Raw genomic sequence first — 27790 nt, 5'->3', positions numbered from 1 at the left:
TTCTAATAACAAATAATAAAAAAAGGCGGCCCCCAAAAAAATTAAGCGATGGGAACAAGAAACATTTTTTTTTTACTTGGCCTAAAAGCCAAGGGATAATAAATGGGATTTCACAATTACGATGTCCGCACCTTTAATTTTGTGATCAATGTACTCCAACACTGCTCTGATGAACTGGACAATTGCAATGATGGCGGCTCCGAAGGCCAGTGAACCAGTATGGTATCTGTAGAAAAACATGTTTTATACATCAGTAATAATCCACTACTTTTTTGTCTGATTTTAGCCAACTCGGCCTTCGGCTTCGTCGGCTAAGTATCAGGCGATATTTCGCGCGATTTCGGAAGATAATAGTTAAATAACTGGAACTGGGACAACCCGACAAAAAAAAACCAAGTCCTTCAGGTTGGAGTTTGGGTTTGGAGCAAATCACCCCACCCCGCAAAACAACCGCCGAATACAGAAACTACGAAAAAAAGGGAAACAGTCCGATTCTCCAATAGGTGGGCAATACCGTAAAATTCCGGTTATAAAGCCCCGCTTATAAGCCCCCCTGGTTATGGGCCCATCTACCTGGAAACAAAAAAAAAATACATCCGGTTATAGGCCCCCCCGAATATAAGCCCCCCTCTACTGGATGACAATACTAAACAGGGCTAAATGTTGCTTTATTATCACTTTTTAACTTAAAACGTATTTCGATCAACGCTGCCGTGGCTCTTTTCGAAACTTTTTTCTATTCCGCTTAAAAGCCCTTCCGGGTATAAGCCCCTCCGTTTATAAGCTCCAGGGCTTATGATCAAAATTTTACGGTATATTAAGATTTGGAAAGCTCTGTTTAACGAAAAGAACACCATCAAATATACAGTGGCGTAAATATTTACCTTAAGGTGCGCCAGAGAGATACAAAGATGGGAAATGTGGGAACATCCTGTCAAGAAACAAATAAACAAATCAAATAATAATCAGACACCTTCAGAGCCTAGAAATTCAGAGGTAAAATAGTTAAATTTATGCATCCATTGTCAACATTCGTAAGATTTACGAACAGTTCCGACAAGGAACTGCAAAGTTCTTGAGCTTCAGTATAAATTACTATGCACAACAGTTAGCATACAATGCACTCTGGTTAGCCTTCTATTTACTTTGGTAAACCTACGCACTTCGGTTAGCCTGTTTACATTGGTAAGGGTAACACATTATCTAGTTAAAATTTACGAAATCTGGGAGCCAGCTCCCTGGTGGCTCAGTGGTCATCACACTCAGCCACCAACGCACAACGCGGGCAAGATACTATTAGAAACTAATAATTTTGTTGAATAAGATGTATTTACCTCTTTTTGGTAGGTAAAATACCACTGTGCGAATGCACCAGCCAACACACACTGGCCAAGAGCAATGATAAAGTTCATTATCCACAGCCAGCCAAAGAAGTTGAAAACTTGCATGCGAAACAGGTGACTGGAAAATAAAAGTTAAAATAAGAAAGGCTCTGTACAGCTTCATACTATGTAAGCTCACCAACACGATCTGCTAAAAGTTAGTATAGACCTAATAAATAATAAAGATGGTTAATTTTAAAGTGTATATGACACGAAATCTTTTATTGGCTTTTTTCTTTCGTTGATATGTTTCGATAAAGGATTCATAGTTAAAATTTGTCCAAAAAAAAATTCCGTCATTTTTTGCCGCCGAAATGTCCTCTCAGCATCTTGAAAATTCATAAAAGTAGACGTCACAAGCTACGTGACGAACCTTTTGGCCGCGCGCCGCTATGACAATAGGTACGTCACGTCACCTTTGTGACGTCTACTTGTTTGATGAATTTTCAAGATGGCTGAGAGGGACATTTCGGAGGCAAATAACTATTCAAAGTGGCTATGAGCCACTAAACTCGGAAAATTTATTATGAAACAAGAATCGAAAACAACAAACTGACAAATAGAGATTTGCTAAAACAAATGATGTTAAACTTTCCACAATTCAGTTCACTTCACTTAGTTTCATTGTCATCTAGCTGCTCATCGAGAGCAGGCCGAAAGGGCAAGGGATAGAGTTCCCAACGGTTGCAAATTGTTTTCTTTCTTTTTATTTTTCCTTTTTGTTTTTTGAAGGTTAGGCAAAATAATAATATCATTAGAAAAAGTAAGTTTTGGTCTCTTTTGTTTAGATATTTTTAGGTGTTTTAATGTTCTTATTCTCGTCGTCTTATTCGCTTGCTTTACGTTTTTAATTATATCTTGTACAACTATGCATGTCATTCGCACAAAGTTATTTTTTAGCCATTTTTAGCCTTTTTATTCTTATTGTCTATTGTTTGTATGTACATATTTTAGCGCTTTTACTTTATTTACACATGTAATTTTATTCAAACTAAATGACCGTCGAACGGTCGAACGTCGTTTTCTTAGCGTTAATTTTATTATATCAATTCAAAAACTTTTTTCGTATTAATTAATTAATTAATTAATTAAATTTTTACAGGAATCGAGGGAAGGAGTGAAGGAGGGAAGGAGTGAAATCGCAAAAAAATGGAATTTTCCGAGTTAAAGTGACGGAAATTTTTTGGGACAAATTTTAACTATCAATCCTTTATTTAAGCATATCAACGAAAGAAAAAAGCCAATAAAAATTTCGTTCATAAAACTTTAAGCTCGGTGATAAATAATGAAGATGAATTTTTCAACAATGACACGAGCATGGGACAAAGAAAAAATCTGAGTACCCGACGGGATGATTTCGATATTGCTGATCCTAGCAGTATGCAGGACGCTTCTCACATATCAACCTAGTAAATGACCAAGCTCACCACGAGTCTCTCATAGCTCAATCCACAAAAATAACTGGTTAGAGCGCCCAACCGGTACTGATCTGGGAGGCCATGGGATAGATTCCCATCCGGGACTCAGACTTTTTCTTTGTCCCATGCTCGTGTCATTGTTGAAAAATTGATCTTCATTAGTGTAGACCTTATGGAAAATTGGCTGCTATTATCTTCTGTCGTCTGGCCAAATCTTTTAAAATGTTGATGATGACACTTAAAACATTATTGGCATAATACGCTACTCTGAGAAGTTTTAGTGTTTTTGGTTTAAATCCTGCAAAGTTGTGCATGGAAAGCTTGCCTAGCCTTGCTTTCATGCCGTTTTTGGCATTATAAATAATAATAATAAAAACATATTTAAACAGGATGAGCATTTCGTTTTCTGCTTCAACATGGGTCCTGGGTTAAAATAAATAAATGAATAGTATAAAAAGGTAATAAAAACAGTAAAGCTATATAAAAAATCTAAGAAAGACATAAAAAGCGAAAAGACTAGAACTAGATTCATATAAAATTATAAAAATATCGGCCCCTTTATATGTCCTTGTAACACTTCCCAGAAGATAGGAATATAGCCTTAAAGCACCATACACTGATTTACTTTGACTTGATCTTAAAGGTAAAGTAATTTGATTCTCTTGACAAAATAAATGTTTCTTCTTGTAGAGTTAAAAACGAAATGGCAGCCATATTACCACTGGGTCTATCTAACGAACGTGTACAGCTTAATACGCACTTAAACAATTCTGCGCACAAAAAATAGAAAGAGAATAGAAACACTTCAAATAACCTCTCTTGATGATCAACCTTTGCATTAAGAGTATAAAGGCTAGGGCTTCTACAGAGTTTACTGGCACATAATAGGAAAAAAAAAAAGGAAAAAAAAAAAAAAAAAATGGACACGAAGAAAAATATACCTGTTACGACCATGACATAATAACAAAGCAAAGATAAAGAAACTTACACATTCTCCACAAAACCAGCCAAAACACAACTTGCACTGGTTTTTGGATGCTTGGATTCGAAAGTCTAACAGCAAAAGAAGAAACAAAAAACGGTGGTCAATAACAGAGCAAACTTAAACAGGGGCTTTTGTGGAGATTTAACTTAATGGCTGAGCGGGAACTGGCTGAAACTCAGTTTGCTCTTAAAACCTAGAACTCATTTCTTATTCAGAGGCTTTGTTCTAAGAGCATGCAGGTGCAAAACACCTATACAACTAGCTTTACAATAACAGGAGATTGTGTTGTTTCAAAATCTACCTTTTTACCGAAAAATGTCCATTTACAGTTACAACTATAGTTGATAGAAGGGTTTCCTCCACCAACAATGTTACATTTCGGTAATTTCTTGACATTCTCTGTCTTTGCTATTCTTTGAACGCACGATTTTGGAGTTAAAATATTAAAAATATCTTTGTTAACTGCTATAAATTTCGTTGAAATCTCAGCCTCGTCAGGCATGTTCCACCATCTTGGATTCTAGATGTTTTGGTCATCTAGAATCCAAGATGGTGGAACATGCCTGACGAGGCTGAGATTTCAACGAAATTTATAGCAGTTAACAAAGATATTTTTAATATTTTAACTCCAAAATCGTGCGTTCAAAGAATAGCAAAGACAGAGAATGTCAAGAAATTACCGAAGTTTATCTAATTCTTTGATGTTTTATCGCTTCGACGAAAGAACTTTCTGAAGCACAACTATGTTAAAACTTCAAGCCTTAACTGTTAATAAACCTTAAAGTTTAACTGATTTTTTTACCTTTGGGTCACAGTCAGTCTCGTTCGTTAAGTTGTATTGATCATTTTCTGGGACATCAATCACCTTGTACTCTGCTGTGCCATTGGTTACCAAGTAGCTACCCAGCAGTTAAGATTCATAAGCTTTTAACAGTTCACAATTTCCATGTTCTTCATGGACAACATGAGTGGTTAACGCCAGTTTATCAGGTTGTCATTATAAAATAAATAAAATAAATAAATAAATAAAAATTTGCTGGCACGTCCACGATGTGGCTATTCCTCCACTGTTTCCAGATCGAATTGGAATTTAGAAGTGTTGGTTTTTGTGAAGGGAAGAAAACCGGAGAACCCGGAAAAAACTCGGACGCGATCCAACAACAAATTTAACCCAGAAATGATGCCGGGTCTGGGAATCGAACTCAGGGCAGAAACTAGCTGGTTATTATGACAGACAGCTATGCAACTCAAAAGTTTCAGAATGATCAAAATACAACACCCAAGGCCAGAGTCCCACTTGGAGTTATAAATGCTAATTTTGTTGCGCAGCCATGCAGCTTCTCCAGTCCTGGTTTGTGTATCAAACTTAATAAAGGGTGATCTTTTGCTGGCGTCATTGTTTACATTTTGCCTTTTTAACATACGACTTTGTGTAGATAAGACGTCATAATCGCCGAAACTTTCAGCTCTTTGCATGTAATACAGAAGAAGATATTAGCTTTCAAAAACTGCAACATTTCTGGCTGACAAAAGCGCTAATAGGCCTATACATTCTTTGTTGAATTTTCAAACCTGAATCACATAAAAATTATTTAACATATCGGGCTTAAATGTATAGCGAAAGTAAATTGTGCCGTGTTCTTTCAATATTCAGAATTGATATTAATCTTTGTAGCTTAATCAAAAACTGAAGCGCTTACATAGTAAAGAGGCAAATATTGTAATCAAAATTCCCCTATACTCAATTAAATGGAACTTTATTTTTAGCAAAATGATCACTATGACAATAAGATAAAAATTAGCTATGTGTTCATAATGATAGAATACTGAAAGGTATGTCACCTCCACCTTACTGCAGCATCACTTTCTTTTACTGCAGACATGCTTTTAAAAAGGTAGTTTTGTTAAAGGATACACATTAACAGCTATGAACCAAGTAAACAACGCAAGCTGCAACAACCAGGGAATAAGGGGAAAGAACAAAGATGACTTGATTGCTGCAACAGCCCTGAAAAAGAACAAAACGAAAAATTGTCATAGAAAGCGGTGGTACCTGTACATCCTAGCTGGAGGGTCTATAGTAAATACTCTGGCGGTCTGGCCTTGATCTACATAGAAAGAGGATGATCCTAGCGCTAGGATCATTCTCCTTTCAAGTAAAATGGAATGATCCTAGTGCTAGGATCATCCGAGCACCACATGTCTTCAGCTTTCAGTTTACAATTGAAGGGTTGCATTTGGCCATAAGGCTAGGATCGTCCCTCATCTCAGATAGGATGATCTTTATTATCTGGCAGTTCACGGTCAAGAAATGTATGGCGGTCTCTGTCTTCAGGAGAAAGTAAAAGAAATTTGCAGCCTTGGATGACAAAAATATGGCGGTCTGCGGACTGATCGACCCCTATAACAGACCCTCTAGCTGTAACTTAAGAATAATAATTTCCATTCAATAATTATTTTATAACCACTTCTGTTCTGAAACGAATACAAACACTGAGTCATGCTAGACCCCTGTGGAGAACTCCAATATGAAAATGAAACAGGAAAATACTTGCTGAAAGTTTTAAAACGAGGAAGCCCTCAAGGAACATGTACATGTGTCAGTATGTGTGGCTCCAGTTAATATCCACTTCTTTCAGAAATCGATGACGTTTTTAAAAGCCAAAGTTTTTAAAAGAAAGTATGAAGACCTAAACCGAATTTCCAGATCAACCAAAAAAATGCTCTATGGGGGGAGTGTGGAGATTTTCTTGAACATAATCTTGCTTTTAAATGGGCATGACTTAAACTGATGTAAGGCAGAAGGGTCAAGTCTGCGTTTGCGGCTAGTAGCACTTACGATAAGCCCTTAAACCTGGTTACTGTAGCATGAAGTAACTGGGAGTATTTCTATTCTCTCCTAAATGGAACGCTAGCCCATCACAGCTGATGTTACGGCACTGCGAGAGTACTGTACATGTTGCATCTTACCCAAGAACACAGTCGGCACAATGACCCAAGACAGGGTTTGAACCCAGACCACCCAATCCAAAGTCCAGGATGCAGACTAGTCTTTAGTCCATTGCGCCGTCCACAAATTTGATATAAGCTCAGCAGAATATAAATTTTTTATATCTTACCCTAAATTACAACACTTTGCAGAATCATTTTTGTTTCTGGGAGTACTTAATGTTCAACTGTCAGCAGACAGTTTTAATGTTGACATACTTGCTGGCTTCCTTGATCATGGAAATAGCAATCCTGATTCTTTTACACAGCACCAGAACAATCAACAGAAGAATAACCAACAAAACCGTCAGGAAAATACCTATGAACAAATCAAACATTTCACACTTGTAAATAACGTTAAATGTAAAAATGATACTGTTTTCAGGGGGGGGGGCGGCAGATCCAGGGATTGTCTTAGGAGGGGGTGCACCACTAAGGTATGGCATAACTGACTTTTGTTTTCCAGAATACCACTTGTATTAGAAAGCCACAGGTCAACTCAGGGGAGGGGGGTGCACCCCCCTTGCACCCTACCCCTAGATACGCCCCTGGTTTTGTTTAGCAGATCATGCACTTACCCAAGCCAAGCCAAGTATCTTTGGAATTTGTGTAACTATCCAGGTCAGTAGTAAACTTGAGCTCAAAGTCCTGGCTGGTACCAGAGTCTTCTAGGAACTTGTACTTGGCGTAGCAGAAGTACATGCCTAAAAAAAGAGAGTAACCACAATAATTTTTCAGTGAGTAGCCAAATGCAGAGCAAATATACATGTAAAAGTCTTGAGTTAGTTTTTCTTTTCAAATCTCTGTTCTCATACAAGTACGACTTTACCTAACATATTACAGCAATAATATCAATTTGTACTGTACAACAGTTGTAGTACAATTCATGTAGGTATTGATGAAGTAAGCAGATATCAAGTACACAAGGTATGTATTGGTGAAATGATGTTGGCGCCAGGTTTCATTGCACTGTTGTGTGCTGTGAATGAAACTACCGGTATGCTTATTGAGTTTTATTTACATTGCAAACACTATATCTTCAATATTTACAGACAAGATTGTCTGTACATTAGTCATCTGAACATATTAATCAAATGCAATACCCTGGCTACATATATCACGACACATGACACTACGTACAACACTAAATAGAATATAATTAAAAAAAATTAATTAAAAAATAAAAAGGTTTTCTAGACAATGAGTTCCAAACTGGCAGTGAGTTGCTACTGGTAACAATTACAGAAAGTTGTGCAGAAACACACAAAAATCTTTCATTTCTCTCCTCTTTTATAGCAAAATGTACTGTGTTGTTTCAGAAAAATCCATATTCGCCCCCCTCCCCCCACCCCACAGATGGTTATTTGGTTTGAACCTCTCCTCCCCTCCAGAAAAGTTTACATTCACACTTTCCTTTTAAAAATTTGGTCCTTAAGACCCCCTTCCCTTTCAGAATTTCCACTGATCCTCCATGGGGAGGGTATGGATATTTTCTGGAACCACAGATTTCACAATGATATCAAAGTCTGACATTACCATAAATAATGAGGGCAAAGACAGCAAGGATGGTAACCAACACCAGCGGACCTGTTATCCATCTGCAACAATAACAAAAATTTTAATTTTAACCCTCGGTCGTAAACCCCAACCCCCACCCCCATAAGGTTTTTGCCAAATTTTGAAAAAACAATTTACTCTACAATGCTGAAACTTTCAGTTGCTGTACATTGATCCTTTGCAGAAAATTTGATATGTCAACCATGTGTCCATGATATTTGACGTTGCCATGGCATCATCATAAATACAGGCAGGTCTTGCCAAAAATTGTCATTTTTAACATTTTTCTTTGTTTTTCCCAGTTCTTTGAAACAGAATTGCATGATTTGTTTACTTTAAAGATGATTTCCAGTCCGTACTGCGCAGACTCAGGGTTTGTTTTCATTTTTGTTTTGAATTCGTTGAAACGTTACACTTCGGTGATAGCGTACATGAAGTTTTTTAGTTCGCCATTACGGATCGTTTCGTTCAAGAATTCACGATGAGCTAAAACGTCCGTTTGAAATACCGTCGAGCTTCTTTTACTCGTTATTATTGTTTTGAAAGGATATCTGGCGTTAATTATGAAGAAAAAGGTAAGTTTTGTCCCGGAATTTTATTTTTGCTGGTAAACATTCTTCTGTTTGTGAGACTCACAAACATTGCAGGCGGAGATTGCGCAGTGCAGACTGGAAATCATCTTTAACATTCCATAAGCATTCTGGCTTGATTTTGCATCAATTTCCATTATTTTGTGACTTTCTAATAAAATGTTGAAATCCAAGATGGCAGATCCAAGATGGCTACTCTGATGACGTCATGTGACGTCATATCACATCACAGCCAATTAAAATTATGCCATCTTGTAGAGTAGGCTATGGGCTTACTTCTCAGTGCAAAATAATTTCGCTACGCCTTTTAATATTAAAATATAAAGAAAACTCCAGGGAGGGGTTCCATCCATCCCCCTTGCACTTTGTTAAGTTTAATGTTGCATGTGTTTGGCCAGCACCTTCATAACATCTCACGTACAACATGACCCAACAATGTTGTGATAATTGTTGCGTTTCACCGCCCTCTGTCAATGGGAGCATAAAGCAACAAAATATTAACATAACATTAATTAGTAATTCACAATACCTTGTGATCAGAATGTAGACAAATGCAAGCACCAAGACGAGAACCATTCCTCTGAAGACAAAAAAGATAGTAAATATTTGTATCAAAAGATGCATTTTCAGCAGGAATAAACTTGTTAAAATTATCCTTCGTAAATTATGCTGTAAATTAAATAAACAGCTTTCACTCACATTAACAGCCAGTACCATACTGCCTTCATGTCCTCAAATATCTAAACATATTGAAAAATATCAAAATTAATTCTCACAGTATGTGCAAAACTGTAGTCCATGTTTTGTGTCAGTTCATGTGTAAGTTTAGCTCATTCATGTTAGTTTTGCTTCTTCATCATGATGTGGCCTTTTTGTGTTTTAGGTAACTTAGGTTTTTCTGAGTTCTAAACTGTTTTATTCAAACCACACACAGAGGTCTTGGCATATAAACCTACATAAAACGCACCCCCCAGAAATGGCAAAAATAAAGGCCAGTAGATGAATACCTCCTCCTGTTTTATATAACACAGAACAAAGATGGCTATTCTTAAATCGTAACCAAATCTTGTTATACATGATGCACAATTTGATTGATTCTTGATAGAAATTCCTCACTCGGACTGGTGTCACAAACATGCATCACTACCTGACTCACTACATAGTCCATTGCGACAGCTATGAGGTATTTTGACAAAAGATAGCTCAATTAAGAGATGCAGCTACACAAAACTCTCTGCATGCATTGTGCTCTCAGTATGATTGCAGAGCTATGATGATAGGTAACAGCCTAGCATAGAGCTGCAACACATATTAAAAGAACATATAGCCCCCTGCAAATGCATTGACAGTGTCCACTGCACACATTGTGTGCTTACGATGGTAAATGTAGGTAACTGCAATCAGAGTCCTACACTCTGACTAGCTTAATACTCTGTTCATAATTTTGTTCATAATAAAATTATATAATGTTACACACCGACTTTCCAAAATTTTGGGCATTCATAAGGATTTTAAGACCACTAAAGAAAAGAAAAGAAAAACATGAACAGTTAAATGATGAAACAATAATAAAAATATTTTGGTATGAAAAAAAAAAAAAAACAGGCTGTGGGATTTTAAATGCTCACTGTCTTTGATGTTAACTGGCACCTAAAAAAACATTTTCTCTTTTTGAACCAATGCAATACAAAACTTGTTGGCACTGTTCATAATATAGTTGTCCCATTTAAGGTGGCAGAGCTTTGCTGATGCATTGTACTTCAAAGTTGTACAATAGGATCTCATGGTTCAATCATTGTTGGTGCCTGGGATTGTGCTCTTGATCAAGGAACAAGAACTTAAGGTGGCAGCCTCCCTCCACCCAATTTGTGTTTGGTTTAAAAACAACTGATCATTTCAAGCCAGCATATTTTTGGTTGCAAATTAGCGCTTTCCTTGCAAACTATGGGTATTTGGGAATATGTATTAAATTAAATACTGCTATTCAATTTTTCAAGTATACTAAGTGTGCAGCCTCGTGTTTTATTGTGGAGTAAGGTCAGTCTCTTTTTGGCAATTTTTCATTGATAAAGAAATACATGTAGATTGCAGTGTGCATTGCGATCGACCACTATCAAAATGATGGCACAATGAGTTTAAGTTTAAGTTGTATATTTTATTATTTGTGGGGGTGGGGCTTAAATTTTTCTTTTCTTTTATGAAGGAGACTGGGCTCGAGTGAAAACTAATCTGGGCGAGCGCTACTTGAAGGTCACACGCCCAGATGGCGAGTGCTCCGAAATTTTAGTTTCCAACCCTGAGCCAGTTTGTTTTTGTTTTGTTGTTTTCATTTGTCTCATATAATTTGATTATAAATTCTTTCTACTAAAATGATGTCATTGTGCATGATGGAAAGTGTGAAAAGGAAAATGTAGTTCAATACAGGATTGGCAAAATTTCTGCCAGAAATATTATGAAATATTTGCAAGAAATTAAACTAAAGGTAATTAATACTCACACCAATCCTTTCTCAATAACCTCTTTAGTCATGTTACTTCCGGCAGCATTTGTTATCACAGTGTTGTTAGCGAGTAAACTATTTAAGGATGGTATGCATCGATATAGCACTGCAATCAGATCAATGCAAGCATGTCAGAAGCAGCTACATGTACCATACTTAATATCAATTATAAATTAAAAATTATTTTCTAATGGTTCCTGATCAAAAGAATCCTTTCAGTTACAGTCTACCCCATAATCAAACTCAAAGGATAAATTTTATGGGGTAAGAAATAAGTCAATCTGTTGTTTCTTACTTTCTTGGTATTATTCATGAGTTGTCACATAACAGCTTCAATTGAGCCTGCCAAACCTTTTTTTTTCTTGTACACTCTTCTGTTGGTGGGTCAGGCACAGCAGCCTAATGCTAAGTGCAGTCCTACTTCACTTAGCCCTGGTCGGGTCCTGGTGTTATGTTCCTGGGGCATACACTCAGGTGTTTCGAGAAAGGTTGTTGGAAAAAAGCACAAAAGTGCATGTGACATGAATGACTGAAATGTGGTCAGGGCCATTTATATGAATTTTGCATATTGGCCTAGAATAAAATGTACAAGAAAGAAGAATTTGTTCTTCCTCTCAGGAAGCCTTTTTCTGTAGCTTTACTTTTACTGGCACATGTAAAATTCAGCAGGGCTAAAAGTTTATTGTCTCCATGTCTGAATAGAAAGAAAACGTTCACATTTGTCATGTTGTCATGTCTCATAAGTATTAAGCACATGCAAAAGCTCCCAACATATCTTATTATGTTTTCAGTCTTGTCATGTGCAATTTTTCTGACAACCTTTCTTGAAACAGCTGTATAGACACTTTCTAATTGCCTTTCTCTACACAGGTGTATAAAATGGGTACCAACAAATTAAACGCTGGAGGTAACCCTTCAGTTGACTAGCATCCCATCCAAGGGGGAGTATAGAAGTGCTCCTACTCAGTTCATGCTACAGGAACTGAAGATACATGTAAGTGCTGGCCAAATGAGCCAGCAGGCTCAGACTGTACAGTGTACCTTCACCTATACTCCCCTGTTAAAGGCCTGACATGTACAGTGAAGGACTCATGGTTAGGTTGTGCATCAGATTTTAGGAGGCAAGCGTGGCCGAGTGGTTTAGGGCGCTGGTATTGTAATCTGGAGGTCGCCGGTTCAAGACCTGCCCTGGCCACTAGCTGGATTTGTTTCTCGGTTGTCCCGAGTTCAAATCCTCGACCACGCTTTGTATATAGCCAACTGTCCTTCCTCCTGCAGTTGGGATTTTTAACCTTGTTATGTTCATTTAAAAATTATTTGTTTCCTCCGTTTCAGTGGCATGCCTGTAAACTACATGTAGCTATCTCGTTGAGATATGAAGCTAAGTGCATGACCACTATAAACATATATTTATTATTTATTTTTTAGATCCAGATCCCAGGTTCAGATTTCTGCTCATTTTACAGCATGGGAGGAAAGCTGAGCTTTTGCTTAATTTTTTTTCTAAACTGAAACTCAAAATAATCTAAAAAATTATGACAAATGAACTAACCTGGCTGTGATTCCAAATAGTATGGAGCACACTTTCCTTGTCTGACCATCTCAACTTTGTTTTTCTAGCATGATTGAGAGAACAATTTGTTTGATTAGCATGCCAAAACGGAGGTATATACAGCTCTGCTGGGAAATACATTGGCATTGACTCATTGGCATATTAAATGGTTAAAAGAGTACTGGGCCAGAGTCTGGAAATAAGACTGAACGAGGACCAAGCCCCAGCAAAAAGGGTGTTATGTTATTTTCTTGGCTCAAATTAACCATTTAATAGAAAATATTAGCCAGGGGTGTCGAATGGTAAATGTGAGACTTTGGGAAAAGGCCAGACTGATATCTTTTCTGCGAGCCTGAGACCTTTTTAGCCTTTTAAAAGAAATCAAGACTCTGAGAAGGCGTCAAAGAAAAATTCAAAACGACAAAACCCCTGAAATTTGGCTTGCGATACACACATTCACCACCTTTACTATTAATAAAACCAGAACTTTAAACGACTAATGGAAGAGACAACTTAAGAGTTCCAAGAAAAACTTCAAAACTATAAAAAGTCAGCCAGAACATAACAGTAATTAAAAGAACTTGTGTCTACAGGACTATATATTACCTCAGTGACAGTCTCAGTCCCTTCCTTGCACACCATATCTGCAGGTTTTCGACTGATTCCCAACTCATTTTCTTTAGGACATTCTGAGATACAAACCTAAGATATCGAGACAAATATCCAAATAAAAAAATATGAGTTAATTTATTAAAAGATAGCTTATTTTAGCTCAGGTACCATAGTTCTAAACTAAAACACAAGACTACAGTATAGGTGTATAACAATACAAAACTTATTGACTGCTCACTTAAAAAACCAGTTATTAACTGGTTTCCCAAAGAAACAGTTTATTTAATTAGTAAATTATTAATATTGCACAATATGACGATGTTGGAAGATGCAACAGCAACAGCTGTAGTGGTCTGCAGTGGTCTATTTGGCAATGTTGCCTGCTCTGAGATTTTTGGTGGGAAACAGTTTTATTGTTAGATGTCATGTGACCTTGACTGTGTGCTGATGGGAGAAAAATTCTGTCTATTCTTGGTTTTCATGTTACGTCATAAAATTCTGAAATCAAAATTCACTGGGCCTGCTAAATTTTCGTTGTCATTAGGCGAAAGATAAACTAAAAATATATATTTTAGTTTGCAAATTTCCAGATCGATAGTGTCATTCGTTTTTAACACAGAGCATTTTGAATATTTGAGTTCTCCGTCGTATGTGACATCAAGCTGAGTGCCGTGACAAAGCTGTTTTGTTTGAAAAAGGGCCTTTCCTTTCCATTTTGTGCAGAATGAACATTTTAAATATAATAAGTGGTGTTTATGTGAAAGTGTACTAGCTCTTAAGCCAAGGATGGCCACTGTTGTAAACAGAATTGAGTTCCAGATGGTTTCTCTGACATCACGGCGGCCATTACTGTGTCCCTCAGCAGGACACAGTTATGGCGGCTCCATACTAAGCTTTATAAATTTGCGTGGAAAGGTTCGGAAAATAACTTGCGAACGGTACACCGCACAGACCCGAAACTTGGAGAAATTGTTTATCTATTTATCATCTATAATATTTAAAATTCATAGCTTCTGTAGTTGAATGGCTTCGAATTTATTTTTTGATTGCGTGACAGTGAAAACCAGCAATAGATACAACAAGAACCAGTAATCATGTTTTTACTTATACCTGTGGGGTAGGACATGAAGGAACAGTGACAAATTTAGTGAGGTCTCCACCCTTTGTGGCACATGTGCTGATGTCAAAGAAGAGGAGATATTTTTTATCCCTGAAAAAAAGTTAGAAAGAACTTCTTAGCCCTGCTGAAAACAAATACATTATCACTAAATACAAGATTTAACACTGTACATAGTGGTAAATTCAAAATTTATCTTTTGTATTGAAACCAGTTTGATTTTATTTTCCATTGTCTCAAGTATTCATTTTATGATAATAAATAAGAAAAATAAACCAGTTTGAATTTATTTTCCATTGTCTCAAGTATTCATTTTATGATAATAAATAAGAAAAATAAACCAGTTTGATTTTTACCTCCTTTTGTTTCAGATTATGATAATCTTAAAAATCTCATTAATAATTCATAAAGAAAATACAAAAGAAATTAATGTTTAACGAGTGTCTTTATATCTGATAAAGACACAGCTAAACTTTACACCCAATTTTCTAGGCCAAAATAATCCCAAATCTAAATATTAGTGCAAGAATGAGTTGATCTACATCAGAAGATTTTTAAGCAGTTCGTGTTTTTTCAAGTCTAAAACACTCGGCTGCGCCTCGTGTTTTAAACTTGATAAAACACTGCTGCTCATCTATAATTAAACATTACATAATTTGATTCTGATTATGATAATCAGATAATGATTATCATAATCTGAAACAATGGGAAATACAAAATGTGGCCAAGCGTAATTTAGGCTTCACAGCAGTCAAACGCAAAAAGTGACGTCACGTATGGTCTCCGCCACCTCAAACTTTTCTAAGAATTTGACTCGAAAGTGTGCAAACTGTTGTAAGAAATTAAATAGTACGGTTACAGAAAATTTCAAGCTGGGAAACTCACTATCAAATTTCCCATCCATAACCCTTGTATAAACCGTAACTTTCCAGGGACGGTGTTAACTTTGGCTTTTAAGCGAAAACTTTCGGAAAATTTAAGACTTTGTATGGGGAATTTTGGCGGGAATTGCGCAAGAACTACGCACACACGCATTGTTTTTTTTTATTTATCAACAAATTGCACTTACGCATAATCTCCTTTTCCACAAGTGTTTCCTGCAAAGCAACAATAACTACATGTATTTATTATAATTAAGGACTGTCAGAGCTACACATTACAATTTGTACAAATCTAGTTTGAACAAAAGGGGATTCATAATTTGTACAATATTTTATTTAGATTGATAAATTAATTAACACCAAAACTGGTTATAGATTTGCATTAATTATACAGTCAGAGTGCATCACTTTATTACAGTTATACTACAAATAATAAGCTTAATTCAATTTGTACTAAATTATAAGTTTAATTATTTATAATAATTTAAAATAAACTTTGAGAATTACATGATTTGTACAACATTTAATGCCCACTCATCACTGACAGGGCTCTGCTTCTTGAGAATTTGTTGGCATTGTAAGAAGAAATTGAAAATTCAAAGATAAATACCTTGGGAATCCGATGGTAGCAGAAGTCTATCAGGATCTCCTTCTTTGAAAGCTGCAAAAAATTTAAAAAATAATGAGTTTCAGCTACATGTACTGTATACTGCATAATATATTACCTGGTATACATTGACATCATTGCATTGCAACTAGTTATATGTAAAAAATTTCTAGAAGAATTAATATTATACACCAAATCTTTTTTTTTTAATCCTCATGCAAATGCCAAATATAACTGTCACTATATTCTGATGGATAAGACTGAGAAACTGCAGCATATCACAGAAACAAAGAAACTGCAGAACCAGTGGAATCACTCTAACTTGTCTCCAGAGTCCCCTGTCCCTCTTAGCCGGCAGATCCTGGGGCATGAGGAAGTGGCTCTGGGGACACAAGATTTGATTGGCTGGACTTTTAACAAAGATAATTTTAAATTTAGCCAATTAAAATACTTCTTTTAAAATCCCTTACAACAAAGGAATTTTAAAGCAGTTGATTTGACTGGCTAGATATTAAACTTTCTTTGTTAAAATCTAGCCAAAAAAATCATGTGTCCCCAGAGCCACTTGTTCCTCGTGCCTCAGGCTTTGCCAACTAAATCACTTGGAATGACTGTGCTTTTCTCCAGGTTCGTTTAACCTCATCCCTTCCACCTCACCCATATATACCCCTCTCCATCACTCTGTGATGTGATTGTGCTGGGCTGTGACCAGCTGCTGGTATACTGCAACCAGTTCCCCCCAAGCACTGGGAGATCATGGGTCCCAGCCCGGCACGAGCTGCCAATACTGTGAGCTTCTGCTTTAAATATTGTTAGGGCAAGCAACCAGGAATGAACAGTTTGCTGCAAAGTATATAATTTATTACAAATAATACTAAGTTTAAAGCAGGGTTAGTACTGGGATGGGTGACCAACTGGGAACTATAGCTGCATTGTACAGTGTAGGCGTCTTGTTTTCTTATATTCTTCTATTTCATTTTCTTTCTCTAATTGTTTTTCTTTTTCCTTCCTTTTCTTTTTCTTTCTTTTGCACTCAGTTTGCAGACATCAAATAGCTCAACAAAAGTAAAACATTTTTGGGTAGCTTGCGCTGGTTTCACTAGTTACGCTGGTTCTGCAGTCTGCAGTTTAACAGATTAGTCTTATTCTAAGTCTTCCGAGAAATTAACTGTGCATGTTGTAACACAAGCAATCAGGATGATAAACAAAGAAGTTAATCTAACCTAAACCAGGTGCAATGGCATATTTAATAAAACCCTTGCACTATTATATGAGCAAATAAAAACTTACCAATTATTCCAACAACAATCATCCCGACAATGTATGCTAAAAAGAGAATACAGCAAGGAATGTCTGTGCATGACCTAAAAATTAAGTACAATAATAAGCAAATATTAGAAACAATCACAAGTCCAATGGATTTTACTTGCTCATTGTGTTAGTTAGTCAGAGTCCGAAATCCTATCTTTGCCTTTTTTTTCTTATTTGGCATTCATATTTAATTTATTAAATTAATTATTTATTTAATGTACTTAATTAATTAAAATAATTAAAATCAGTTATCTATCATGTTGTTAAAAATATATATTATTATAAATCATTATTATAATAAATAAATAATAATAATGGATTGATGTGTGGAGAGAAAGAACTCAGAAAAAAATTCTGAGTTCACAGATGGGACTCGAACCCACGACCTTCCGTACACTAGTCGGACGCTCTAACCACTGAGCTACTGAGAACTCTAATGGTGAGCAGTGGTCATTTGTGGGTGACACAACGACTGCATCGCACAAATCACATTATGTCAATGAACACACACATTTAACTGCATCACGCAGTCACGTAGTACTCTCAGAGTAAATAAATAATAATGGATCGATGTGTGGAGAGAAAGAACTCAGAAAAAAATTCTGGGTTCACAGATGGGACTCGAACCCACAATTATAATAAATTATATTTAATTAAATATAATTAGTTAATTAAAAAGCAAAAAGAAAACTAGGAAGTTATACCTGTCCTCAACAGGTCCTTTAAATTCAACCTTCCTCTTCTTCCCTGAAAAAAAAAATTAAGAATGCTTGATAAGTGCTTGGATATTAAGTGCTTGCATTTGGGTATTCCTTTTCCTAGTTTTAAGATCCCCTCCAAAATTTTCTACAGGTTATTTAATATTTTGTTTACAGAACTGATAATAACATTTTTTTGACAAATTAATCATTGAAAAAAAAATATAGACAGTGTATACATGTATTCCAGCTAAAAATTATTAAATAGCGAAACTATCTGTTGGCAAACTATCTGTTTTTGAAATGGGATAGAAAATTCTCAAGTTGCAAATACCGGTACCTTAAAACATAAAATTTTCAAAACAACTTTAGTTTTGGAAGAGCGATATTTTGTGATACTCAATTTTTGCCAAATTGGAGAATTTGTATAACAGTTTCTACTGACTTCATTTTTGCTAAATTACAAAATTAATTCCTGTGCTTTTTTTTTTTAATAAGAAAATTCACATGTAAAGTTTACAAGCAATAATTTAAAAACCTTAAGTATGGCTCAGAAGAGAAATAAATAAACATGACAACCTAAATAAAAGGAGTACAAGCCTACAAGGTCTTACAATCATTGACAAAATTTGTTGGCACACCCACCCCCATTCCCCCCGTTTCAGTGTTGGAAAGCGCAATGTGCCCAAACTCCTTGTGCAGTGTGTTTCACTTTGGAAGCAAAAGTAGGCAGCAATTGGAGGCATTATTTTGCATGCTCCCCAACATAAATTTGTAAAGAGGGAGATGGGGAGTTACTTAATTTTTTCATGTTTTAAGTGAGAAAAACAGCAACAGCCAAGGTTTTGCCGAAGATTGTAGGTTGTTTATATAAAAGGAAGATTTGCAGACAAAGCTGACAAAAGTGGATAAATATGTGGATACCGTATTTTCTCGATTAAATGCCGGGCCCCGAATAAATGCCGGGTCTCCGAGCTAGAGTAGTAACTAAGCCTTCCAGGCATTTATTTGAGGTGTAACATGCTTTAGGTATGATGGCAAATTACATTCATGTCACAAATAATGATTTAAAACCCTTGTTTAATAAACATTTTGCTCCAATTAACTGCACCATTCAAATAAACGCCGGATCCACGGAGCCAAGTTTGAAATAAACGCCGGGGGCGTTTAATTGAGAAAATACGGTATATGTTATTTCTCAGACTTTCCACCATGTATCGTTCCCCATCACCCATTATTCAGCAGAATACACTCCAACCCACACATTTTGTTACATGTATATAGTTATAACTACTACTGTACTAGGTCAAGTAAACAATATGCTTGATATGCATTTCCTTTGACAACACATCATCCAGCGAAAATTTTGTCAATTCTTTTCAACATGTTCAAGCTCATTTGGAAGGAAGCTTACACAATAACCTGCGATCAGGCGTTGTTTTCCCGTGCAAAGATGAGAGAGGGAAAACGAACGCCTGATACATTTATTTAACCGGCTGCCAACCGCCCCCAAATTTAAATAAACTAAGGTGTCGTCGAACTGTCAAACCACTCTTTGTAGATGGCGGCAAATTCGGGACTCGGATTTCTACGAGGCGTGAAAAACGTCTGTAGAATAATTATACATCTACAGCCTGTATTAAAACTTCTCCGTGCTAAAATAAAAATGCTTTCAGTAGCAGGGAGAAATTGCGCTCGCGAATATATATTTATCAGCGATAGATGCCGTCCCTTACAGCTCACAAAAAAGGAATTTACAGATGAGCTGTTTCACGGCGCGGATAGCATCGTGTAGCTTTTAAAAGTAAACACTGTAAGTATTCCAACACCTCTGGAATATTGTTTGGTGAATTTGTTTTCCCGAAACTCATTCGATGAACTGCCAAAACACCGTCACGAAAACAAAAAAATTACGCATTGTCGAACACTCTATCTATTCTGCATTCAGAGAATTACACTTGAAATTTGTCAGGGCTTCAGCTAACGTAGAAGGAGAAGAAAACTCGTCCTCGCAATTAACACGCCTCGTCTAAGCCATTAGCACCAGCTTTTGACCGGAAGTCTCGTTGAAATACTACAGCCAATCAGTCCACACCGCTTCATTTAGTATTGTTTCTCGACCAATCAGAAGAAAAACCAGAATCTGGTTTTTTTACATACGATTCGACAAGTAAATGTATCATGCCCTCCTTCCCCGGAGTGGTAAGTAGGGAGGGAGGGCATGATCTCAGGTTACTTACACAAAAGCCATGTTCATGACAAATGGACAATAATTAAATGTCTTGGATGAGAAAAAATATGAAAAACACATCTGTCTTTTAGTACAGGTGTCTGAACAGGAAAGATAATATTATTTGAAAACCCTAAAAACCACTCAAATTTAACATCTAAATTTGCTTTAAATTTCAACATCAGCAAACTTTTTCCAAGATCAAACTTTCAAATAAAGTACAAATAAGAACACAGTGGTCCATGAAAGTTTTCTTATTAGTACAGTTACAACAGCTTGAATTCTTCAATTTGCATACATTTAAAAACAAAATTATATTGTACATTTATCATCTTTTCACGACCATGAAAACATAGCGCTTCTTTGTCGCTTTTTTAAATCAATTTGCGGATCCAACAACCCTAAATATAATTCTAGTGGGGCAATATATCTCTATGTCAATATTTATATTTGTTCAAACTACCCGCAAAATTCTGAGAATCGTATTTCTTCGCCGATCTCGTAGGGCGTTTGCTCTGATATTGACAAACTTGGAAATTACTTTCAAGAACGCCTAAACCGATATACTTGAACTTGAAAACATTTTTCGCCTGCCAGGGTCAGAAAAGGAAACTTAATTTGGATAACATTTGTCAACACCAGCAAGACAAATAAGACACATTGAATAAATTATGTGACTGGTTGTCGTAATTTTTTATCAACCGTGTGCACGAACTTGCGGGCGTAAAGCATGACCTGTACAAAACAAACTATTACCTAAACTCCAGCAATTATGGAGCAATCAAACTCACATCAACATGCCGTGCAGCAAGTACGAAAACGTTTGATAGTTTTGCAGTGTGTCGAGTTAAACTAGACTGGTCGCATTTTAGTCGAATTTGACTCGTGGTAGAAACAATTTTCAACGCTACGAGCATTACCCTAGCTACCTTCAAGGTTCTGTCTGTGCTACACACTTCGAAAATTTGCTTTGCATCATTGCCTTGTGAATATTCACACTTTATAACTTTTCGCGGCAGGCTCGGGCGTATTTTGTATGCTTTGCGATCGAGCATTGGTTACAAAACTAATGCACCGAAGTGCACATTATTTTTCGCTCTGCGGCTAATAAGGTACTTTACAGCTTCCAAACCTACACACCTATGGTCGCTTACAAATTTTTAAAAACGTACTTTGTGTGGAAAATAAAAAAACAGAGGCGCTATTAAACAAATCATAACGGCTTACCGTCTTCTTGCTCCGCCATTTCCATTTTTCACAAGCCACACTGATGTTCGAATCAAAATATCGATGAATTATTCATAAACCACTTAAAAAAGACTTAAGCCTTGATTAACAACTTTGCTTTTCTCTGTTCTGGTCACGTTTGGGCAAATAACTGTCGTTCTTTCCGTGCACTTAACAATAATCCGGATGCAATATTTTTTCTTCTTATGCTCCGATCTCACCGCTAAAAATAGCCAGGCGCCACAGCCGGGAGAAGGGCTTGGGGCAAGTTGCGTGTCGTTGCGTGACACTGGCCTCTATTTTGCCTCACGCCAACCTGGCCAGGGTCCTAAGATGATTGTTTTTCTTCTTTTTTTCTCGTGTTTGACCCAGACAAATAAGCGAAAGAAAAATATCAGTTGCGCTGTAAATTTACTTTTTTCGATGCTATGCTACTTGCAGTTGACAAGCAAGCAGTTGACAGTGGAAACCCGCCGTGACAAAAATTGGTCAAAACCACAAAGGAAGATGCTACGCGGTAAAGGTAGATAAATGCTGGAAGTCGAATAAAATATTCACTAGTAACTCCCTAAATTCCCTAAATTATTTTTAATCTCCTGGCCATGGCCTTAGCAATATATTACCCACTCACAAACTCGCCCACCCACACACACACCCATTAATTAGCAATCCTTCATTACCATCCTTCTGGTCCTTGAGAAGTTCCAAGCTTTCAGCTGCAAATGGAAAATAAATAAAATAACAATTATTACATAATCATTTGCTGAAAGTGACCATAGAAGCGAAAATCAAACTTTACAGCGTCGAGCGATGCGGGTCGCCTAAAAATTAAATCCCTGTCACATGTCGTCTCGACAATGCGGACGAAATTTACATTTTACAGTCTGTTGGTTGTTCATTTCGTTTTCGCCGTGCTCCTGTTTACAATTTTGTTAAGCATAGGAAAGGATACGAGAAGCAAATATCAGAAATAAGCTTAATTTATCATATACTCCAATCGCAAGGAAACTAACTGATGATATGGAAAACCATAAATTTAGCTGGAGCATTTGATCATTGAGGTGTTGATAATAGAAACGTCGGTTTCGCGGAAATATGCTAAAACATTAAAGTGGTATTTCTTATATCCTGGCGAATACTGTGAGTCTTCGTCAAAACTGCATTGCATCTTCGACGAAGTATTGAAATAATTATTGAAACATTAGTAGAATTTCAGAAAGTTTAATAAATCCTAAGACTTTCCTTCTTTAGAATCTTGAATTCTCGGATTTTACGGCGCATTGTACGGTATTGTTTTGATTTAAAGTTCCTAAACACTACATGGTTCAATGGAGTTATCGTTTGAGGAGGAACTGCGTTTGCCTTCGTCGCAATATAGTGTATCAACTGTACACTTTACAGCTTTAACACAAGCACCTGCACCACTCAAGTGTAACTGTACATTTGTACAAGAAAATGTCGAAGTTTGATATTTTAATTTATCTATAATTAAAACTATTACTGCTACCAAACGGCTAAGAAGCCTGCACGAATTCGAAAGCATTAAAGACCTTAATAAGACTGCAGGGTATAAAACGACTTAATTTAAGTAGAACTTGCCTTTAGGGTCGTCTTCAACTTTACTTCCACTTCCAGGGGCGGGAGACGCCATCGCTCTTCGACAGAATATGGGCCGTGACTTACAAGTGAGATGTGGAAAACACGCTCTGCATAAATTTCCAGGCTAAACAGAAATCGACCAATCATTTTAAACTTATTGTTCTGAGTGAATGGTTCATTAAACTTTGCCTTCCTATTTCCTCGGATTTGTTTTTCAGGACAAATACGGTATTTTATCCGGTGTTTGTGACGTTTCTACTCGACATTAATTTTTTTTCTCACCCAATTTGTTTGTGGACTTGTGAGCTTCGTTACTTCAGCAACGCATCTTTATTTTAGTAACGCAACATCTAAAATCTATGGTTAAAAACAAAATAAACCCGATATGTATCTATATGGCTATCTGTATATGATTACAGTGCTCAGCGCGAGTTCAGCCCGCGAGCGTCGATCCTTGGTCGGAGCAAAATGGAGGATTGTGGGTATTGAAGTACGCATTGTACTTGTAGGGGCTCTTCCAGGGGTTTCAGGGAACAAGGGTACAGGGCCATTTACTTTTTGGGAACATGGAAACAAAAGAAAAAACAAAACTGGGAACACGTAAATAAAAATTTTTTTTTAGGAAACAGGGAACACTAAAATCGAAGAAATACTTTCAGGGAACACGGGAACACAAGGAGAATTTTGTTGGGAACATGGACCCCGTATACGTCCGATCCCCTGCTTACTGTAACACTGAAGATGTAGGAGACGGGGCCTACGGTTTATCGTCCTTATCGGAGAATACTAGAATAGACCTAACCATTTGCAGATATCATTGCAAAGGCAGCATATTCTCCTCAGTTATTTTAAGACCCTGGGTGTTGGTCCGGTCTGGGACTCCAATCCGAGACCTCCCGCACGGTAGTCCGGCGCTCTACCAACTGAGCTAACTGGTCGACGATTCATGACGCCATGGAATAATTTGCGGTAAACTGCGGATATATGTAGACGAGCCGTTACTTTATGGAGTTCAGTTTTCTAAATTAAAAAATAAATACAAGACAAACAGCGGTGATAAACATGGTAAAATAACGCATTTTTACTATTTTTCGCATGCTAAGCAACATACACTTTCAAAAGTAATTGTTACATTTTTTGACAACTGTTTGTACTGTGACCGTTGTTATTAAACACCAAAACCTTCTTTCCTTTATTATTGGGGTCTGGAAAACGTATGCAAGTTGCTTAGCAGACAAAACTTCAATTTTAGCAAAAATGCATGCATTTACTTCACCATGTTTATCACCCTTTTTTATATTTTTAATTAAGCTATGATGGCCTAAGAACAAGAGTTTATGGAATTTAGTTTTCTAGAATTAAATTTACAAATTTAAAATTATTTTACTTCGCGTACACCGCTATATGTTTCGATCATTCAGCAACAGTCATTCGGCAAAGATTCTACCGTTGCTGTCGGCCTTATTACGTTTATAGCTGCTGTTAACAAAAGGTCTGTTTTATTGTTTTATTGAATACCGTATTTATTCGATTAAGCGCCCAACCTCGAATAAGCGCCCACCTCGAATAAGCGCCCACCCTGTAGGTAGGAAAAGTTAATAAGCGCCCAGCCTCGAATAAGCGCCCACCCCCACACCCTAAAAAAATTGACATGCACGAGAGGAGAAAATGGGAGGTGTGAAATTGACTAAGTACTACCAAGAGACTACCCGAAGACCAAGCTTTCTCAATAATTTACAGAACTTTCAAGGATCAGTAAAAATTCGGCTTTTGGACATCTTCACGTCTGTTATTACTTACTTTTTCTTGCAAATAAGCGTACTACTTGTAAAAAAGGTGATTTAATAAGCGCCCAGCCTCGAATTAGCGCCCACCTCGAATAAGCGCCACTCAAGGTTCAAAATTTAATAAGCGCCCAGGGCGCTTAATCGAATAAATACGGTAGTCCTTTTCAACAAGTGTCCTTTGCAGTATGTTGATACTTCCCTTCATATCGCTACAAATATGGCTTGTTGTTATATTAAATTTCACTTCAATTTTACAATACTCATACTTCAACATCGTTCTTCATTTAGGTATACTACAGTCGAAGCTGAGCGTCTTAACGGACACTCTCGTAAGCGGACAGCTCTACTTACGGCCGCCTTGTCTGAAACCCCGTTTAAACTCTTATACAAACTCTTAATTTTTACATTCTTGTAAGCGGACATTCCCGTAAGCGGCCGCGGACACTTTCAGAGATTACGATTTAGACTTTTTCTTTGTTTTTAAGCTCCCGTAAGCGGACACCTCAAACAAAATCCTATTAAAAACCTCTGTATTTTGTTTTTATCAATCAACTTCACTTTGCCGTTTCGATTGCCGTTCGTCACAATGATTTTACAGTAATTACAGTACCATATTTCAGTGTTTGTTTTGTCCTCATCCACGTCCGTCCGCTTATTGTTAGCTGGGTAAGCTCCCATTTATAAGCGGCCATCTATCCCCCACACCTCTAGTGGCCGCTTTTGAGAACCATTCTCGTAAGCGGCCAGCTCCAGTTACGGACACTTTTTTCGCGTCCCGAGGGTGTCTGCTTACGAGAGCTTCGACTGTAGTTTATAAGTGAAAATCAAAACACATGAATGCCCAGTTTCCTCTGAGATGCACCTGCAGGGAATCATGGTAGCTGTAATTTTGCAGACCATGATTCCCTGCAAGCGAGTATCGTGGAGGGAACTGGTGATAAGCGCGCGATTTCTACAAATAAAAGCCAAGTACGCGTTCGAGCCAAGTGGCCCATAAGGCTGAAGCTTATCCCGGTTTCCGTTGCATGGAGCGACTAGGCGTACTTCTACTCCCCCTTGACGGGATGCTAGTCCATCGCAGGGTTACCCCTAGCATTAAATTCGCCGGTACCCATTTATACACATGGGCGGAGAGGGGCACTGTGAGAGTAAAGTGTCTTGCCCAAGAACACAACGCAGTGCCCCGAACAGCTCGATTCGGAGTCCTGCGCACTAAACATTAGGCCACCGCCCCTTTCTTAAAGTAGGGAACGATGGAGGAGCGAGGAACAAAGGCAACTATTAATTATTTATTTCAATTATTTAATTTTAATTATTTTAATTATTAATTTTAATCATTTGTTTCATTATAGCATTGTACATTTTTTATCAAATCTTTATGTAAATTAACTTATAAACTAATTTATTGTTTTGTATTGTAACTATAAAAGTCACGCTAAACCCACGTGCTACCACTTTCAAAGAAATTCAAGATTCAGTAGCGTGTAACGTGTTTCCGAGAAATCGCTCGCCTTTCAGTTTTTATTGCTATACTGTATATAGTAAGTTACAAAACTGTTTCTCATAATTGAGAAGTGTTTTCAGAAGGAACATATACTTGCGATGGCTATGCTTAATGTCGCAGGAAAGCAACTCACGATTGAGCAAAGTCTTGGTAAGGGAGGTTTCGGTGTTGTTTATAGAGTCAGAGATGTAGGCTCTGCTGAGTTGTTAGCATTGAAAGACATCCCTTGTCAAAATCCTGCAGCTATTTATGGCGCTTTAGAAGAAATCAAAACACTGAACTCGCTCGATCATCCCAACATCATCAAACTGATGGCAGCAGATCAGTTGATCGATATGCAAGGCATACACGTGCGGATTCTGATGGAATACTGCTCAGGAGGAAACTTGAACGATCGGCTCGCTCGACCGAGTAACGACGCCATGAATCTAAAGTGGATGCGCCAAATTGCCGATGCCTTGGCCTACCTTCACTCGCGTAACGTAGTTCATCGCGACCTGAAGCCAGATAACGTCCTTCTAACCGATCCCGTCATCGAAGATGTAAAGCTGGCCGACTTTGGCTTGGCTCGAAGTTACATCTCCCTTCAACTCGCAGGGCCTGTCACCGATGCGCAGTACTCAAGCTACATGCAAACTAAAGCAGGTACTCTTCCCTACATGGCTCCTGAGGTGTTTGCTGGCCACTACACTGAAAAATCCGACATGTTCTCGCTTGGCGTTCTTTTCTTCGCAATAGTGGAACGAGGCTGTATACCGTTGCCAAATGGAAAGAGAATTTACGGTGCTTTCGTTCCCACCCCTACAGGGATGGTCGGCCTGGGCTACGCCATGGCAAATGGCTATCCAAATAGCATGGTAGCTTTTACACGAGCATCACCTAATGTTCGGCAGTTGATTTATAATTTATTGAGTTCAGACTATCACCAGCGTATGAATGCCAGGGACGTTAGAGTGTGAGTATGAGTGAAACGGTGCAGAGAACAGCTCACCTTTGACGATAAGAATTTTAGCATTTTAGCTGTAATGCTTTTAGCCTTTCATTAGTGATCATAAATAGACAATTTAATCATAATTTATATTAGACTGAGAATTTCTTGTAAACGTTTTTGCTGTATTTCAATGAGCAGCATGGCACTGTGAATTAAATATTTTTAGGTACACGGCTAGATGGAAGATCACGGAAGAGCATGTAATATGCATTGATATCTTGTTTAAATAAAGCTTATCTAACTGCACACTTGTA

General features: G+C 37.3%; 2 protein-coding genes across 3 annotated transcripts in view; one reads left to right on the top strand and one right to left on the bottom strand.

Moving 5' to 3' along the window:
• The window catches only part of LOC144628991 (choline transporter-like protein 4), a 28839-nt gene extending 5466 nt beyond the window's left edge, over positions 1-23373 (bottom strand). Inside the window, exons 1-22 of one of the 2 annotated variants that reach the window (XM_078487133.1) lie at positions 23255-23373; positions 22336-22371; positions 18205-18247; positions 17480-17553; positions 16193-16243; positions 15771-15798; positions 14695-14794; positions 13579-13674; positions 12973-13036; positions 11418-11526; positions 10398-10440; positions 9620-9660; positions 9450-9500; positions 8310-8371; positions 7352-7477; positions 6993-7092; positions 5701-5793; positions 4588-4684; positions 3789-3853; positions 1335-1461; positions 885-931; positions 132-226 (exon numbers count right to left, since the gene is read on the bottom strand). In XM_078487133.1, coding sequence (XP_078343259.1) covers positions 132-226; positions 885-931; positions 1335-1461; positions 3789-3853; positions 4588-4684; positions 5701-5793; positions 6993-7092; positions 7352-7477; positions 8310-8371; positions 9450-9500; positions 9620-9660; positions 10398-10440; positions 11418-11526; positions 12973-13036; positions 13579-13674; positions 14695-14794; positions 15771-15798; positions 16193-16243; positions 17480-17553; positions 18205-18247; positions 22336-22371; positions 23255-23306 — 1600 coding nt within the window. In that variant the 5' untranslated portion in view covers positions 23307-23373. Of the gene's footprint in view, positions 1-131; positions 227-884; positions 932-1334; positions 1462-3788; positions 3854-4587; positions 4685-5700; positions 5794-6992; positions 7093-7351; positions 7478-8309; positions 8372-9449; positions 9501-9619; positions 9661-10397; positions 10441-11417; positions 11527-12972; positions 13037-13578; positions 13675-14694; positions 14795-15770; positions 15799-16192; positions 16244-17479; positions 17554-18204; positions 18248-21655; positions 21883-22335; positions 22372-23254 lie in introns of those variants that run through there. The other variant, XM_078487141.1, reaches the window with a different exon arrangement.
• A 3012-nt stretch (positions 23374-26385) lies between these two features.
• Positions 26386-27782, top strand: LOC144629228 (serine/threonine-protein kinase pdik1l-A-like). Its single transcript, XM_078487466.1, has one exon. The coding sequence runs from the start codon at positions 26644-26646 to the stop codon at positions 27502-27504; it is 861 nt and encodes a 286-aa protein (XP_078343592.1). The 5' UTR covers positions 26386-26643; the 3' UTR covers positions 27505-27782.
• The last annotated feature ends 8 nt before the right edge of the window (positions 27783-27790 follow it).

This window comes from Oculina patagonica, chromosome 1, assembly GCF_052425735.1.
Source record: "Oculina patagonica isolate OP01 chromosome 1, crgOcupat, whole genome shotgun sequence".
In the NCBI taxonomy this organism is placed as follows: Eukaryota; Metazoa; Cnidaria; class Anthozoa; order Scleractinia; family Oculinidae; genus Oculina; species Oculina patagonica.
This window is presented reverse-complemented; position numbering and strand designations above follow the sequence as displayed.